The sequence below is a fragment of the Apaloderma vittatum genome, unplaced genomic scaffold (genome assembly GCF_000703405.1).
Source record: "Apaloderma vittatum isolate BGI_N311 unplaced genomic scaffold, ASM70340v1 scaffold18201, whole genome shotgun sequence".
NCBI lineage: Eukaryota > Metazoa > Chordata > Aves > Trogoniformes > Trogonidae > Apaloderma > Apaloderma vittatum.
The window spans coordinates 32,945-52,200 of NW_009698755.1; the positions used below are offsets into that span (position 1 = coordinate 32,945).

Consider the following 19,256-nt stretch of genomic DNA (forward strand, 5'->3'; position numbering starts at 1 on the left):
TTCTGTAAAACTTTAATTTATTCCCCTCCCAAGTATCCAGAGTAGAAGACCCTCTTAAGTTGGAGAAAAATGTGACAAAGAAACAGATTACCAGGATAGCTGTTCACATGAAGAAGAAGAAAAAGCACATACTACCAAGGTTACACAGAAAACAACCCAAAAGTCCTATTTAATGGGATAGTGCAAGTTAACAGCATGTCTCTGGCAAGGATACCTTCATTTGGATTATAAAAGTTTTACAGAATAGAGTTAGATCAAGAGTTTGGATGGGTCTCTGGTATTTTACTATAGCATTAGGAACATACTGTTTGGAAGATGCTGTACAGAATGACCCACCAAACAAATGTATTTACAAGCCTGGGGAGAAAAAAAATTATTTTTCAGTTTATTCAAAATAAAAATACACATAGAATTATGAAAATATAGGTTTACTATTTTCACCACACAGAAGTCAATGCTGCTGTCTGAAAGGCTTGCAAGATTATTTCAAGTTTTTAAAGTTCATCTTTTTCCCTCAATAAGGTGTACCTATGTTCACTGGGTGCCAGTTTCTGGAAGGAGCTCTCTGGTGGGCTGCTTGCTAAATCCTGAATTGGCTGAAAAACAGAACAAACAGTAAATTGCTTGTTATACTCGCTTTATTAAACAATCACTTCCATTAAATGAACTTCTAACATTAATTATGGGAATGTGTGAATGGCCACAAATTGAGGTTTGGGGTTTTGGTGTTTTTTTTTTTCTTTTCTTTTTTTGAAAGGCACATTGTAAGTCCCAAGTGGGTGGAATACACATGCACAAATACATTTAATAATTAAGCACCATCAGTTAAGGATATTCTTCTTGTTGGACATCTCAAAGGTAACAGCCGTCACACAAACTTCTGTACAAGTGACATAAAAGTACCTCAAGTGCACCCCGCTGTGTTTGAGTCTGTCTGCCACTTGCTTTGAAGGTATTCTAGTTTGTGTGGTTTTTATACCAGGGCAGAAGTGATGTCACTGTCAAACTATTTTAGAATTGGTTTTCTCTGGAAATTTAAAAAACCTCAAACATGCATGTGAATCAAGGGACATACGTGACTTGAAACAGCAGCCTCCAGTTTAGTTAAGGCCCAGATCTCCACCGCACCTGCACACCCATCTTCCATGAGATGGCAGGATGCCATATGGAGATGAGGAGGTCAGCATCCCAGATTTGCTGTGCATTTCTCAAGACAGAATGCAGGTGAGCAAGCCAGCAGCTTGAGGCAACCAGCCCGTGCCGGAACAGGCAGCAAGAGCCAGGGACTCCACAAGCTTCCTCCCTCCCTGGCCGAGTCTCTGCCTCAGTGTCTCTCCCTCACACACACGCCTGCCTTGCTCCGAGGTGACCGACGGCCTGGCCCACGCCTCAGCCTCCAGCCCCATTTTCTGCATTTCCTTCTGTTGACCTGAATTCTGGTTCCTCAGTGCATTCCTGAGGAATCCAGGGAGTTGAATGAATCGCTGCTCAGACAATTCAGCCCATGTGCTTTCACGGCCAGTCATGACAATGTTCAGAAGCAGTCATTCTCCTGGCCCAAGGCAAGTCTTCCAGGGCTTTCACACTTTTCAATCTTTTTAAATTTGAGCAGCACAAGAGGAAGCAGCACTGACATGGTTTAGTGCGGTGCCACCCTTGTATCCCACAGATGAGCAGGAAAATGAGTCTGTAGCCATAAAGGGTTTCTGTCCCTCACCCATGGGTGGTGGCCCAAGGCACCTGGACACAAGGGCACCACATCTCCTCTGGGACCTATGAGGCTCTTCAAGCCCTTGACAGTGCAATATACGACTTAAAACAAGTGTTTAAAATCAGTTATTTCTTTAGAGAGTGCCTGAGGTAATGAGAAGGTTGCCTGACAGGCTGTTACATTTGCACTTTTCAGCATGACAGCAAACATATGAGCTGAGTGGTCTATCAAGAAGATAAATAGCTGATCAAGGCACGGAAGACTGGGCTGTGCAGAGGGAGCTGGGGCTGGTAATGCCCTTTCTTTTCTTCCTCTTGAATTAAACCAAACACTGAGGTGCTCCTGAGTTTTGCCTGGAGAAGGATCTAGTAGCTGTGTTCCTGAAGAGATCCCAGGAGTGACTTCCAGGCATGTAATTATACAGCATGACAACCTTTGAGCAGAACAGTGAGGAATCCAAACTGACAAAGGCAGCCTGGCACCACTTGTTATTAATGCCGCTTGTTAACTGCATTAATAAGAGTAATAAGCCCTATTATGGCTTATCAAACTTTTGTTGTTGCTCTAATAATCCGCCTGCTGCTTGGACTGGTGTCCATGAGTAAATATCCAAAACATTCTATCAATTCATGCTTCCTCTTAGAAGCACCCTCGCATAGTGTGTCGTGTGGGGAAAAAGCCATCTATGATGCATCACCAGTTTTTGCACTGAAATCACACGAGAACATGAGTGCAGCTCTATAAGCTCAGAGTGTTTATTAAAGTGGCCAAATTAAATGTATTTGTTGTAACCTTACCTGTCCAGGTGCTACATCAGTTGGATCAGGGCCATGATGAAACTCTCTATGCAATTTTCCAGAATGCAAGTCTAGTACAAATTGCTTCAGTTTACCTGGAATTCTGAAACAAATCCAACAGAAACACCCACATGTTTATTACAAGTGAAGTCCAAAGACAGAACATTTAAAGTGCAATGAGTAGAGCAGCCAACTTCTGTTTACCTAGCACGCTATGTCTGCTTTTTGGCGATTAACAGAGGAAGCCAAATGGTTTGTTAAGGTATCCTACCGGCTCCTTTTTCTTTCCACCATCTCTTGAGAACACAGCAAGTATTTCATCTTTTCAATAACTCCCACAGAGTCGCACTAGCCAATAACTTCATTGCACACTCACTTCAGCTCCCCACTAACCGTAATGTAAGAGGGAACAGCAGGTTCCAAATGCAGTTTACGGCTACAAATGACAGTTGGGCAGCGGTATTGACAAAACAGCTCTGAAAGGCTCTCGAGTGCCTGAGCAACGGTAGATAAACTAAAGCACTAAGAGGGTATCAATGTAAATCTAATCTGAGATCATCTACTGTCACCCACAGCAAACGTGCTCAACTACAGCATCCAATTTTACTTCCAAAACGTCAAATAGGCTAAAAAGCTTAAAACGAAGGGTTGGGCTAATAAGTATTAAAGGTGAGGTAAGAAAAAAATATGACGTGAGCACTCCGCATGCAATCACAAGGTACTGTATGAATGGAGACAGGTTTTGCAGGGAGTCTTTCATCAGAGCAATTATTACATTTAAGGAAGAGGGACACATGGTCAGATGGGCCATCAGCAGTATTTCAGATCATCAGAAAATTCTATAAAACACAGTATAATATAGAGCCAGAGGGTATCACTACAGCAATGGCTGTAACTAATCAGTATTACAGGGGTACTTCGAGGGCATCTCTTCCCTTCTCAGCTAAGAACAGTAATTAGCACTGGTGGAGAGATGCCTGGCTGCAGGGACAGCAGAATCACTGCTCCCTGCTTTACCTTGGGAGGTCAGGCACACTGCTGGGGACATTATCCTCCAACCTCTTCTCCTCCTGTCCTAATGTAGCAAGGGCATCTGGTGCCTACTACCCCTTGTAGCTCAGCCAGTTGTTGCTAAGAAGCTACAACCGATCTGTTGAGCACTCCCCTGGCTCTCATTTCTGACCTGGAGCAGCACGATGCCAAAGTACAAGAGTAGAAATATTGGGTGGTGGTCTGATCTGCCTATGAAGTGGCTATTCTCCTAAAAGACGACTACTTAGAGAGAGAAGTGATATTTTAGTGGGCCAATTCTGAAAGCGGCATATCCAAACCCTGTTGGCTGGTGGCTGCACTGAGATTATAAAAGACAGTCTGAGGCCAATTTGTAAAAAGTGTCCGGAAAATCTACCAAAGTGGCAGAAATTCTTGCAGGTAGATGAAAGTGTCAGAATTAAGATTTTACCTATACTAAAAAAGATCCCAAACAAAACAGAACCAAAACCAGAATCCAAACCACACACACATACATACACACACAAAAGAATATCACCGCAGAAGCTTCAAGCTCTCCTTGTTTCCAAACTGTTAGGTATTTCTAAGTATCATCTCAATCTCCTAGAGTAAGGTTGAATAATTATTTATCATTAAGCAACTGTCTACAATCCTAACAACTCTTTCTCACCTTCATTTGTATGTAACCACTGGCATACAAACAAGCAACCAGCTGTTATTATTCTGACGTGTTTCACCCAAACAGAATGTGTAATAAACATAACATTGAAGTCGAAACTAAGCATCTCTATTACCCCTATAAGAGAGATTTATTAATTTTAGGGCTGTTTCAAAAGTGACAACAAAGAATTTTCAAAATGCAAATATCCCACTTTTTATTTTTTTTCCCCCAAGTATTGGCATGTGCAGTGGACACGATCTTCCAAAGCAGCCGAAACACAGGCAGAAAAATAGTCACTATCAGAGTTTCAACACACACAGCTTTAGGTATTTGAAAAGCATTATTTGAGATACATCAAACAGAGACTACATCTTAAGAATAAGCCTGCAGAGAATTATGGAGAGAAGCGAGGTTTGAACTTTCCCTCCAAACGTCAACATTTCAGGGAAAAAGAAAAGCCTCGTGGAATGGCGGAATTAGACACGAGGTTACATCCAAATTGCATGCCCAGCCTGAGCTTTGACTCCTTGGCTCTGACAAAAACGAAACACGCCGAGCTTTTAAAAGTATGAATGGGCAAAAATTCAAATCTCAAAGCCTAGGCACCTAATGAGAACCTAAAGAGCAGTGTGTATGCAGGTACCTCCCTTGAGACAGAAACTGGAGTTTAACACACAACCTGAAGACAAAGGCCGAGTGCCTGTCTCATGCTGAAAGCCCCTGAGGATCACGTTTACACATCCTCACTCCTCGACTGTACCGCACGAGACAGAACATCCACTTCCAAGGCAGTTCAACATAAGGCAACAGGCTGATGTAAAGAGGATTATCCCAGTGGTATTTTGCCTAAGCACCCTGATACTTCTCTCTCATATGTTTTATCCAGATAACATGCCAATGATCAGCTGTTTTCCAAGTTACACGTGCAAAATTTCAGAAATCCACACAAGGATTTCTCTGCCAGCTTTCCAGGTTTAGACTAATGCAGGAAGGCTGGAATTGCACAGCAGGAAAAACCAAACCAGCAGGCTGGGAATTTTTACATGCTTCATTTTACAGTAATCATTCCATACCACAGCACTTAAACATTCCATGTATTATCTTAAACCATTAAAAGTTAATCCATATGACTAGATCAGCACTAAAAGTACCAGACTCCAAACACCTGACTACTACAGAAAGTAGCAAAACTGTAATGAAAGAAAAGCAGCATTTCAAAACTTAATGCAAGATTCTCTTCCTGCCTAAAGCAATGCAGCTCCATTTAAACGACGACTTCACACCCATCTGTATTGCTTTAAGGCTCTGACATTGAGTCATACCTAAGCAGCCTTACCTATCCCAGGTTTATTCACCTTCCTACCACAGTACTGATTAAAATACGTCTTTTCCTTTGTTCTTATCAAACTAAAACGCAACAAAAAAATACTTACGACAAGTCACCGAAGTCTGGAAAGACGTACATGTGCCTAAAGCTATCAATGGCAATAACAGGGCAGTCTGCTGGAGTCTTCTGAATGTGGAGGAGTGGGTGCCTGAATTTATCACAGTCAGCATGGAGGAAGTTGATTGTACCTTAAAATTATGAGCAGACAAAAGTCCACGTTAAGTTTGTGGGTTTTTTTGTTACCTTGAAACCCTAACCACTTTCACAACTATTAGAAAGGTGGAGATAATAGATGCAACATGCAAAACTTGAGGTTTCTCAACTAACACCATCAAAATAATGGATTATCTTAAAGTGGTTTTGGCCACAATACAAACTGAAATTTTGCTTAATGCCCCCTCAAATTGCATTAAGTCATTTAGACAAGAAGGATTTCCGAATTAGTTATTTGCTAATCAATTGCGTATCTATTTTAAAAATTTCCAGGAGTTAGTCCTCATTGTCAAAAGTACATAAAACTCTTCAGTCTCAAGAGCTTTAAAGCCAGGATTCTGTTCCACCTTTATTTCCACTCTACTAGTTTGCCTGAAGTAAAAACAAGAGCTAGTAAGAGTTAAACCAAACCTTTTTCACTTATTAACTGTCGTGCAACCTCCTGCTGGAATTTCTCTAAACTCTCCAAGTCATCTTTCATGTGGAAAAGTATGAGAAAAGGAAGGCCTTCTTCTGTTAGTTCCTGCACAGAAAAGAAATGACAAATCTCATTCATTCCACTTCTTAAGGCTACTTTAGTAAGTGATTCCAGCAATTTTCAAATTCAGGGACATGTCCACTTAAAAAGCAGCTGGAAGAACAGGACCAAAGATGGTAGCTGCTGACCATTCAACTAATACCCAAGTTGTTCAGCTAACTATGTTTCCTTCCATTTCAGGAAAGGATACACGTGCACTGCAATACTCACTCAAAAGAAACAGCCCAATTCTGAGAAAATGACATCCTCACAGAAACAGAAATAAGACCTGAATGGCATATTAAATGCTATGAAAAGCTGAGGGTGAATTCTAGACCAAATCCTAGATTGGTTCATGTAGTAAGTTGGTGTTTTCTCAGCATAACAGAATGAGTATCTTTAAATAGCTCTATCCTTAAGGGGGGAAAAAAAAAAAAACGCAAAACCTAATGAACTGGCTCTATCACTTACCACCAACTACTGCTCTTTTGCCAGGAAGTGTGTCCTGACTGGTCATCTGTATAACACAATTATTAATTTCACAGGCTAGTGTATTACCAAAATTGATGGAAAAAAAATAAAACCTCTGTTGGACAGGAGAGCTTTAATTGCTCATCAGTATGTGTTCTTGCAGCCCAAGTGCCTTTTAAAGGTCTCTGTCCAGAGACATATACATGTAGGGGATCCTTGAATAATTTATTCATGGTTTTTCTCAAAATCCCAAACCCAAGCAACATGCATTTGCTTACTTCAAAAGTGATTTTTAGGCACTTTTAAACATCACTTCAACTTGCTAGAACCTGACTGAAAGAATAATAACTTCCCACTTAACAAAAGCCTACAGTTTTGTCCATCTTTCTTCGATCCCAGCCTGTATTCAAGCAGGTGAGGGGTGTAGAGAACATACTTTGTGAAGAGCAGCTGAGGGAGCTGGGATTGTTTAGTCTGGAGAAGAGGAGGCTGAGGGGAGATCTCATTGCTCTCTACAACTACCTGAAAGGAGGTTGGGAGGTGTTGGTCTCTTCTCCTAAGTTACTAATGATAGGACGAGAAGAAATGGGCTCAGGTTGTCCAGGGGAGGTCCAAGATTATACACTAGGCCAAATTTCTTTGCTGAAAGAGTGGTGAGTCATTGGAATGGGCTGCCCAGGGAGGTGGTGGAGTTGCCATCCCTGGAAGTGTTCAAAAACCATATAGATGCGGCACTTCGGAACATGGTTTAGTGGTCATGGTAGTGCTGGGTAGGCGGTTGGACTAGATGATCTTTTCTAACCGTAATGATTCTATCATTCTATCAGAATAAAATCTTGCAGCGCTATGGTTGTGGCTCCATTTCCTCACTCACTTCAGTAGGTACATTTCCAGAGGCAGAACTCCCAAATGGAGTTTGGTATTGTGGCTCCAGACTCCCCTCTTGCTTACAAGGAACTAAAAGGACAACCACAGTTTTGATATCCACACAGTTAAAACATGGAAAGTTGGGCTCACAAGATCAGTTCACCTCTGAACACGTTGTTACGACATCTGGCTCAAAAGTTTTGCTATTTATGGCCCTAACTGGTTTCTGTAAGTACCTTCCTTTGGTTACTTTTCTATTCTAGTTTTCACAGTACGTCTTTCTGATCAGGACAAGACAAGTGCAATAGCTATTTCATTTGCTTTGGACTGCTCCCTCAAAAGCTACTGTCTCATTTTGCACTGAGAATATAAAAATATATAAAAAAATAAATATAAAAATAAAAAATATTTCTCATCTCTGGGCAACTTCCTGACTAGCCTGCATGTGACACCAGATAAAGAAAACATTAAGAAAGAAAATGAGGGGAAAATACCTACTAGCACTTTACAGAGTTCAACTGTAATTTTAAAATTGAATTTCAAGCCTGTACTAGAAATTTTTGTCTTTATCTTACTTATATGGTATTCTAGTACCATAAACACGTCTTAACAGACACAGCACTTTATATTTTTACCCTGTAATATTGTGCAGTATGCACTAAGAGCCCATTTAAATACTGTGTGACTTCAGCAGGCAGAATTATCTAAGTTTTGGCATGTTTAAATTTGTTTGGGTACTGGCAGCACTGAAATTTTTAAACAAATGTTGCTGGGCAAAACATCACATTGTAATTGTAAGTATCTGCCTAGGTAAACAGGAATCAAAGGTTGAGAGACCAACCAGAAAGACCACGACACAACGTAGTACAAGCTGACAGCGATGAACCTTGGCTTCTAAGGCTCAGAATCCCATTTGGCCATGGGACGGTTACACTGGAAGTGCACCACACATCTCTAAAGACATTAACACCCATCATCTTTTACATATGGAGTTGCAAATAAAGAATGAAAATGTTTAACTAACAGAACTTTCCCATCAAATTTGGAAGGGGGGACTAGAAGACTGTACTGTGCATCCCACCCTGCCCCTCCCTCTGCTATATAACCTGTGAGTGCCCAGCGCAGCAGGTGCATACACTGCAGATTCAGGATTAAAAACAAAAATGAAACAAAGCAAACAAACAAACAAAAGTATCCAAACTGAGAATGATTCATACGACCGATTCTCTGGTTTCTGATCCAGTACAGACAACATACTGCAAATTGTTAGAAACCTCAGTTTCTAGCAGATGCTGTGGTTATGTACAAATACTCCTTCTGAGATACTCCGAACCTGCTAATACGAACCTGCTAATTTTCTAAAGGCTTTTTTCCTGTTGGTTATTTTACAAAAAAGATTTAAAACATAGAGTTGGAAATAGGTCCAAGAGTAAGTTACAAAAGAAAAAAGAACAGCACTGAAAGTAATGATAACGAGATGTTTAAAAGCAAACCCCCAATTCCATCTTAGAAATTACAGCTAAAAGAGGCAAAGAGCATTGGAAGCTAAAAAGATTAAGAAGGTAGCACTGCTTAAACACAGACTGACAAAAATAAATATAAAAATAAAAATCACATGGGTTCTATTCCAGTTCCTAGAAGACTGCCAGTTCCGTAGATGGTCAGCCACCATTTAATGTGCTTATTTATTAGACAGTGCTTTGAAAGGGATTAAGAAAGTAATGTTTTTCTACTACTAACTTTAACATTAAATTTTAAAAGTTGATTATAACTGAAGGATAGTTCAGAACTATTTTACTCTTTTAAACTGTTATGGACATACTGACATGGATATTTCCTACTCCAACTAGAAGCATTTTTCAAGGTCATAATAGATCCAAAAAGTTCTTAAGTCATATTTGTGTCTGAATATTAAATCAGCATTCAGTCATAACATTTGTATAAATAATATGTACTTACTTTGGATGAATAATACAACCTACACCCACACATTTTTACACATGTAAAAATGTACATTCTTAGCATTCAAGTGTCCACACTCCTCAAAACACCAGAAACGTCTTGCGTGATCTATATGCTTGTTTACGACTTCTTACACTGGTAGTGTAGGAAGCTACTACAAAACTCCCTCCTGTGAACTTCAAGTCTAACCAAAAAGCTCCAAAAGAATGCGAAGGCATTACCTGAAAGTTCTCTGGCATGAATTAAACACTTTGAGAGAGACATTTTGGTTTTGAGAAAGAAACCCCAGAAGGAGAATAGTAGAAAAAATTCTTACCTCCCCATTTTCAAATGTGATTTCTCGAACCAGTGGTACACATTTATCTTGTGTCCATGCATAAATCAAATCAAAATTCGTTAGTGAGCCTAAATACACCATATCTGGAGCATTTTCCTGTTGAAAAGACAAATAAACTCATCAAGAAACAGTAAAAATTACATTGCTACCCTACAAAGATTACCTACCCGACGTAAAAGTCACAGTATCCATATAAATATTGAAAGCCAATCGTACAATATTTAGCCCTTGTGCATGCAACATTTCTATTAACTAGGTTACAAAAGCACAACAGGAAAAGAAGCATTATAGATGACCTTTTATGCAGTCAACTCCACTTTTAAGACAACTTAAGAATTGAAAAAGATGCTTTGTTTCCAAATTAGGGATGCTTCAAAACAAAGGTATTTAGACTCCTGAGAAACGGTACCTCCTTACCTAAAACACTCATTTAGATAATATACTTAATGCAGATATTAAGCTTTTTCATGCTGATAGTTACGAAGTCTTGCCAAAAATCCCTCCTAATGTCCTAAAGGACTTGAAACCGGTGTTTTGCATTTGCTTTGCCAAAGAGAGATGAATAAATAATAGTTTTCCTTTATTTGCTAGTAGTTTTAACTCAGAATTCAGTGCTGTTATCTTTTGATCTAATTACGATTTTGGTTAACATGAAATGAACCATGACTTCACAAGCTGTGGCCACCTAAATTCAGAAATGCCATATAAATTAGTGAACCTAATAAATTCAGGTTTTGCAGAAAAAGGTTTGAAATGCTCTCCCACCTTGGTTTTAATTCTCTTTTATAAGTAACTCCTTTCATACATCAAATTTAAAGAAAGAGCAGATTTTCAGATTAAGTTACTTATGTTTCTAAAAAGCAGTTCTGCAGGTTTGGGGTTTTTTTGTACTGATTTTTTTCCCTCAAGCAAAACTATGTTTATGAGTGTTCGTTAGTATACAGTTAATTTTACTAATTCCTTTTTTTTTTTAAATGGGGAGAACAGGTCTTCAATGCTTGTGGGCTGAGACACACAAGGCAGGCAAGTGGCAGTCAGAAAAATACTTAGCAATTGTCACTTGCTTTGAAAAACACCAGTGCACCAGCTGTTGAACTGCACAGATTTTTAAGACTTCTATAGAACACAAAGTATGCACGCACACGATGAGTTGACTGTATTTCTTAAACAAAAAAAAAACCACAAAACCACCATGTATCTGGACACTGACATTTAAAATGACAGATTTCGGTTTTGTGCACTTAATTGGCAACAAATGAGACTGGAATCTTTTCTCCGACTCAGAAACACTAGTTCCTGTAAACCTATTTCTCGCACTACTTAAGTAATGAAATAAAATTAAGATCTGAGATGCAGTAACATATTGCACGATCTGAACATAGTCTCCATTAGTTCATATTCACATATAATGACAATAAGCAGAATAAAATACATAGTTACACTTACCCCTGGTGGCTTGTAGATTACATTGTCTCCGCTAAATCTCTCTGCTTTTGAAATAGCCCTACAACAAACCAACCAGTAAGCATGTCTTGGTGCAGATAAATGAAATAACTGAGATACCAAAAATCATAGTTTAATTTGCTATCCCCCTTTACTTCTATTTTTCCTTCAAAATTGGAGAATTCAAATCCCTGACTTCACAGAAACTTGGCCTGGCTAGATGCGGGGACATTAAGGGAGTCAGTGAGACGTATCCCTAAGATGAGGAGTGTGGACTAAAGGCACAGAAGTGCAAGTGATGAATGCTACTACGATTTCAGATAAGAAACCATCAAAGAAAAAGTCCATGAATTTATATGATTATGTACATTAAAAAAAAATAAATATCTATTCTTAAGAAAGGAGAGAAAGGGGAATTCTGGTTTGCCTTTATAGCTTCTGACCCCTGGCGATATGGTATGCGTGTGCCTGGAGAACACACACAATTCCTCCTTGGCAGCCACCTGACTTTGGCACCTCAGTGAGATCAGATCCTCCTCTGCCTCCGGAATATTTTGTGGTTCCTTAATCCCAGTCACGATGGAGTTGCTAGTTTGTACCAACAACCATACCCGCTCCCCCTAAATGATCATCTCTCATTCAAACACATGGGGACAGTTATGCATCCAACATAGGAGAGAAAAGAAATGAGGAAAGAAAGCTCCCAACAAAAATAAACCCTTTCACCACCTTCAGATGTCAAAGAAGCCTCCTCTCCTCCATGCCTCGCTGTTCCAACATAACTGATGCTGGCAAGACAGAGCTGACTGGCTGCATATGCCACAAACGAGTAAAACGAACTACCTATTGCTTTTCTTTTTAGCATAGGCTAAAAGGAAAAGTGCCAGCCTCTGGGAAATGTTAGCTAAGTGTGTGTTCCAGCTTCTCCAGTTATAGTATCTCTTCTGTGGACTCAATATAAGTATTGGCGAAGACTGATGTAAGGGGGAGGGAAAAAAAGAGAAGTATAAGTATCTCAATTTATTTCACTGCAAGATGAGGTAAATCTGACAGCAATCTGAAGAGTTTAGAGGGCCAAGCAAAAATAAAATAATAAAAAGACAACACGAGGCTTAACTCAAAGTACCTACGTTTTATTTGTTTAATGTGATCCAATTATCCTTTTCTTGTCAAATACAAAATACATCTTGTGTGGTATGTTACACCTACCAGTATTTGCACCAGTTTAGAGATGTGTAGTTTAAACTGTATTTTTGTATTCTGGACATGATGATGGCTCCCGTAATGTGAAACTAAGCTGCTTTGTTGACGATCATCACTGAGGTAAACCATTCACATCCCAGACCATCCTTTGCTGAATAAGAAGAAAGCGGAGCCATGGAAGTCACCTGCCCAATCCCTGCTTGGGAGGATGATAATAATCTATCACGAAATATATGCTCTAGGGTAAGCCTGCAGTGGAACCCAAAAGGTCGTCTTCTGTGTTCTTCCACTTCAGCAGCTGCAGTTGTGACTGATTTGTTTCAAATAACTCAAAGTGGGGACATGATGTGAAAATCCAAAATGCCTGACGACATACCTTTTTAAAACAACTACCAAAATGGAAACACTTCGCTTTGCATTTTGTCTCTCGCTGAAGCAGTAATATAGGTGAACTGCTTGGAACCACACACACATACACATCAACCTCCCTGCACCCGTACCTGCTTGCTAGTATAAAATTAAAACAGTTCCTAGATTGGTCACTCTCTCCCATGAGTTACCTACAGTTCATTATAGCCTTTTAACACAAAAGAATTTTTTGGCTGTTTATTTTGGTTTTCTGCATTTGGCTTCCTATGCTATGGCTCAACAGCACAAAGCCACTCTCTCCTACATCTACAAACGTATCAAATTTATCCCTCTCTAGTTTTACTTCCAAAATCTACCTCTAAATCTCTTCATCAGTAGCCCTCCTCTTGCTTACAAGTCTTCTCTCATAAATCTTGCTCAGCGGTCACCTCAGATCTTAACAGAATTGTAAAGACCGGTTGATTTAACAATAGTTTTGAGCATCAAGATGATCTCCAAATAGTTGCCATTAATACAGTTCAAAAATAAAATATTATAGCTACCTAAAGCCAGAATAATTTTGACACAGTAAGGAACAGTTCTGCCTTGACAGAAGTTAGTGAAATCATTATTTTTTTTCCTGACCAATTGAATGTTTTGAGTTTATTTTAGCTTCCTAGAAGTTTGAACATGACAACTCACATTACCATATATCTCCCAAACCATATACCTGTCTGTAGGAAAACCAAAAATCCCTCCTAGGGGCTGTTAGGCTGCTCCGTCAGAGGAGTTTGATCAGTGCCTGCTCCCCATGAACCATTTTGCTACATATAATCTGAATAGAAAACACTGTTATATAGCCAGTATCTCCCTTGGAAGTCTTTTCACACATAATATTTTAGGAAGCTTGAGAGCCACAGTCATTCAGAGATGAAAACATTTAGCTCTCAAGGTTGCTGTCTGGAAGGCTCCACTTTAAAACATGAACAGCTCCAGGCTAGAAAGGGAATGGGAGTCTGGAGAAGAGAGTAATGACAAGCCGTCTATGCAATCTGTAGTAACATAGGCAGGTTACAAATAATCAAACCCTGATATGTTCCATTAGATTTCCTTATTGCTTATATCTACAGAGGAAAAAAAAAAGAAAAAATAAAAATCCCACAGTGTCCAACAACCACACGAGTGGTGAGAGTCTATTTTTCATTATATGAAATCAAGAAATAGACCAAACATTAGCAGACTCAATCAAAGGAGAGAGAATCTTAAAAGTATTGCTATCTTAATATTTTTTTTAAAAAAAAACATTCCTGAAAAGTCTTATGAAGGGGCAAAAAATACTTTAATAATCTAACAACTTAGATTGGCTGCCCTGAGAACGAGCATGGATGCACTCATCAGAAAACACTTCAGATAATTCTTTAGGGATAAGACTGACAGACCTTGAGAGCACAGATTTACAAGATTTGACTATTCTCTCATAGCCAAGGCTGCTTACATGGGACACTTAATTGGGAACTCAAGGGGAAAAAAAAAGTGACCTGTACTCCCCGCACGTTACAAATACTAAACAGATCCCCAAGCATTTTTGGGAAACATACTGGAAAAGGCATCAGTTGATTGACCACAAAATTTGTTCAAACTGATGAAATATTTTCTATCCTGATGCATCCTTTCAATTTCTCTGCTATTCTTCCATATACCGAATTAAAAAAACCTCTTAAAGAGCATACTCTATACAGTATAAATCTAGTATAACCCACGCAAATTCCTGATCTAGCAACTGTGAGTAAATTGAAACTGATTGCATTCACATTAATGCTCGATCACTTTAAGTTGGGTGGTGGTAGCACATTAAACACTATAGAAAGAATCTATAATTCCATTTTATTATTCTACTTAAAAAGGGAATCACTCACTCCAAATTTATGCTTCTCCTAATGAAGATCTTTCAGTATTTAAAAATATTGCTGTAAATCTGTATAACCCGAATTTCTGTAGGTTGTTCTTCTAGATTCTTTTTCCCCTCTTCCCCCAGGAAGCAGGATTTTTGGGGCACAACTGTCTAGCATCCCCCCTTAAAATTTCCCCAATTACACTGAAACTATACTGACTAAGAATAACAATAAAAAAAATAATAAAAAACCAACACCACAAAAGGAGGCAAAAAATGAAAGTCAGATTTCATAGCAAACATTAGGGCTAAGAGGAACTTTTTCCTCCTGTCCCCTCTCTGTGCATTTGTCTGTTAACATCTGGTCTGTTAACGTCTAGTCTTTCCAGTTATGCCACACTGAAATTATTAAAGAAATCCATTCAATTAAACTATTTACAACTCATTTACATCTTTTCAATAATGAAGTCATGCAATCAACAAATTTTAAAACTTACCCAAAGGCAGACAGGAATACACAATCATCATGCAAAATATTTGCTACTCTCTCAAAGGTTCTGTAATTGTCAGAGTCCTTTTGCTCAAAGTATCCAACAATATTTCTTCTGCTGCGCTGTAAAAACAAAGGTTAAATTAGAACTTACCTCAAATTATCAGAAACTGCCATTACTCCCTAAGGAAATTAAATACAGAGATGCCATTCATTCAACAGTCAATAGCTGCACAGAAGTTATTCCTCTGTAATCCTTTGCTGCCTTTTCACTATTCAGAAGCATCCTTGTGAATATTTTTCCAGTGAATACCAGAAGTATACTAGAAGTATCTTGTCAAATGCAACATACGATTCTTTTCAAAAGATTAAAAGTAAAATAAGTGATTTTCTACTGGAGTTATTGTAACAAAATGAATGAATGAAGTTGAAAGTGATTATATTGGAATAATTTGTAATACCAAAAATGATCCAGTTTTCTACTTGGTTTAAAAAACAAAACAAAACAAAAAAACCCACACTCACAACATTTATGAAGGGAAAAAGAGAAGTAAATATATACTTCAATTACATTATATTTCACCAGCTCAACATTTAAAAGAAAAAAAAAAAAGAATATATTCAGAAAGAATTAATTTGAAAGGCTTACATCAAGAGAACTAATTTCTTCCAAATCCTGGACCTCCCGAATAGGGTTACTCTTCTGCTGCCTGATATAATCTGCTATTGCTGTCACAGATCTCTGGCCTCTGTATTCTCTCTTCATCATCATTCCATTCCGGAAGAGTTTCAGAGTCGGATATTTGCTTATCCTGTATCTCTGGGCTATATCCGCTAAAAAGAAGATAAAAAATAAAATCAAAATCTTACAAATACAGAAATACATTGAATGTGGGATCTCACACACGTATACGTGTGCATGTAAGTGGAATGTCTGAACCAGTAGTTGCACACCATTAAACTAGAAGAAACAAAAAAAACCAAGACACCCAAGCACCCTCATAGGGTAGAGAGCAGATAGCAGCTCCAGTATTTCCCACATGTATTGATCTTCATAAAAAAATCATGACTGAAATCTGGGGTAAGTAAAGATTTGACTTGGTCAGCTGTACTCATTTAGTACATTTCCTACAAACAACTGTGAAGGTCAATTTAGGAGTATAACAAGAACATGGAAATCTTAAAAGCTTGCCAAATCTTAGCAAATTAATCCACATGAAAAAATCACTCCCTAATTTTCTTGAAATTCACTATGATTTTTATCTCAATGTCTTATATTTTAGAGAATTTGAATCCTGTGCAAAATGTTTCTCAAAGCCTATGAAGACCAGAAGACTGCTAATGTTACAGTTCTGAGCTGTTCAGGTTTTGAATGAACACAAAATACCAGGTTTCTAAATTAAGGCAAACATGCCTCTGATCAACCACTGTCAGCATTCCTTCCCTTCAAGACAGTTCTTCATTCATATCTACACATGCAGCCCCCAGCTTTCTTCTAGACTTGGAGTGCACAGAGCTTCACACAGCAAAGTAACACGTATTTGTGTCCATCTAGCGTAAGAGCATAGGCTTTTTCACCTTTATATAACAGGTCAGTTATTTAACTCTAAGCTATTTATTCACGAGACTTACAAAGGTAAAAGAATAAAAAGAAAGTGGAAAGATGTTTTACAGTAAAATTAGAAGAACGGCAAAGAAGAAAGCTGAGCAGAAACAATAAACCCAAGTTTCCCATGACTGTGTGTCCTGTGCCCCTTACCTTCAGCCATACACTAAGGCAATAATCCAGCTCTTCACTACGCCCCATCAGAGCACTTTGAATGTCCCTCTGTCTCCCTCCCACTTTGTCTAATCAACGGGACACAGTAAGCTGCCAACGGGTACTGCAGCTAGTTCCCAGCTACACACCAACTGGGAAACTGAAACGTAACCAGCTCGTGGTTCCTGGCACACCGAGCAGGCTCCAGCAGCCTTGAGTTTTTACAGCAATCTTTGCTACTGAGCAGAAATTGGTTTTGAGCACCTCTAATATCCCGCAACCGCTTTAATCGAAGTTCACAAGTATTTAGTTTTCAACGTTCTTTCACCTTTCAGATGTGCTTGAAGTTCAGCAAAAAGCTTCAACAAGTTTTTATGAGGAAGGACTGGAGAAACAAAGGCAACCAGATACACTTTGGATTCTTAGGAAAATGAGATTAAAACCAAACAATAGAGACAATGCATATAGGGCCAAGCAGATTTCCACAAGCACTTTGCTTTTGCTTTGTTTAATTAAGTCCTCCTGTTCACTCCTCTCCTGGAAGCATATCTAGAAGCAAACAAAAAAAATCTCACAGACTCTGTGAAAACTGGGTGCACTCTGACTACAGAGTGAGATGCGGTTTACCTAAAACTCAATCATGCTTATTCCCAAATCCAACTAAATCCCAAAATATGAGCAGTCTGCTCTCTTTTCAGAGCTGGTTAATCCTTTGAGGTGACTCATTCCAGCCAGTCACAGCCACCCCAGTTACCCTTCTTCCTTTCTCTCTCAAGAAAAGTAATGTTGTTTTTCACTGACTCGTTAGAAATAAAAGGGTACACTCGAGGTGCACCGACCTGGATCGGACCACACCAGGAAGGCAACCAAATGAGGGTACATCAGGGTACCTGGTGCAGTACTGAATGACAGGAAAACTAATCCCTGCTGACAAGAATATCCTTTCTTCTCAATTACATATTTGCCATGAAGCAGATTTGCCTTCTACAGCACATTTACTCTTTTTTGAAAGAGAACAGAGACACAAATCCTGTGAAAACTATTATTTAGAGGTAGTTGTCACAAGCAAACTGCTGATATCAGGCGGCTTACATACACCTCTCAGCTGAAAATCAAACCCAAACCCCTGTGAAACTGGAAGTAAGTCATTTCCCCTATGGAGCTCCTCCACCACATAAAGCTCTCCCTCTCTTTTGGACTTCTAAGAGGTAACAAAAATTCCAAATTCCCTGCTGTCTGGAAAACTCTCAGTGAAACCAACAGTCACTTTAATTGCTGCTATAGCACTACTAATCTCTTGCAGCTTTAGTAACTGAAAAAAAAAAATATCTCTGTGCCAGCTGCACAACTTAAACAACTTTGAGAATCAAAATCAAAACAGGCACAGCAAAAGAATAAAGAACCAGGTCTACTCCACAAAAATGCTCTTTAACATCTCCCAAAACAGCAAGCTTAAAAGCTTTACTAGCTAGGCCCAATTCCTAACAAGCCTTGCAGCACCACAAAATATCACAGAATTCAGCCTATCAAATTTGACTAAGAAAGGACTTGACTCGTTTCCTTCATTTCCCAAAAGAGTTTCTTAATATTCTAATTACAGTAAAAATTAGGACATTTTATGCCCTCAATTCAGAGTCCTTTTATTTCAGATTAATACAAATGCCTCAAGGGAAGATGCTAATATATTCAATGTTAACAATTATTATATCAATACTTCCTCCTTTAAATTCCTTCACTTTTTAGTTAAAGCACCTAAGAGCTGCCAGCAAGAAGGTGGCAAGAATAGCGGCAGAGGAATCACTTCATACTTGCTCAGTGGAAGACAAAGGATGTCAGCAAGGCAGGTGTTTGCTGCCTTTCTCTCCTCTTGATAGGAGGACCTTTGGTCTGTCAAAACTTGATCAGGCTCTGATAAGAAACAAGGAGCACTACATATCAAGGTTTCCAGAAACATGTTGAGGTTGAACTCAGTTACTGTTACAGAACACCACAGCAAGAGAACACCAAGACTCTACTTTTTAGGCTCAACATGTTTTTTTCCTTCAGGTTATCTCCACGGTTATAGGAGGACACATGTGTTGCAGCGTGGGTATTCAGAGGGTCTTCACGGCTCTCCAGGATGAAGGCTGGAGCCTCTACGATGTGAATCTTCATCAGGTGCTGAAGTTGCATGAAAATATTAATGGCA

General features: G+C 39.0%; 1 protein-coding gene across 1 annotated transcript in view; it reads right to left on the reverse strand.

Moving 5' to 3' along the window:
* ERP44 (endoplasmic reticulum protein 44) overlaps window positions 1-19,256 on the reverse strand; it is a gene marked incomplete at its 5' end in the record, with an annotated part of 32,678 nt that continues 13,422 nt past the window's right edge. Inside the window, 8 exons of the mRNA XM_009878144.1 lie at window positions 1-596; window positions 2,509-2,611; window positions 5,614-5,755; window positions 6,192-6,303; window positions 9,914-10,030; window positions 11,381-11,438; window positions 15,317-15,432; window positions 15,959-16,143. Of these exons, the coding sequence (XP_009876446.1) occupies window positions 495-596; window positions 2,509-2,611; window positions 5,614-5,755; window positions 6,192-6,303; window positions 9,914-10,030; window positions 11,381-11,438; window positions 15,317-15,432; window positions 15,959-16,143 (935 nt within the window). The remainder of the gene's footprint in view (window positions 597-2,508; window positions 2,612-5,613; window positions 5,756-6,191; window positions 6,304-9,913; window positions 10,031-11,380; window positions 11,439-15,316; window positions 15,433-15,958; window positions 16,144-19,256) is intronic.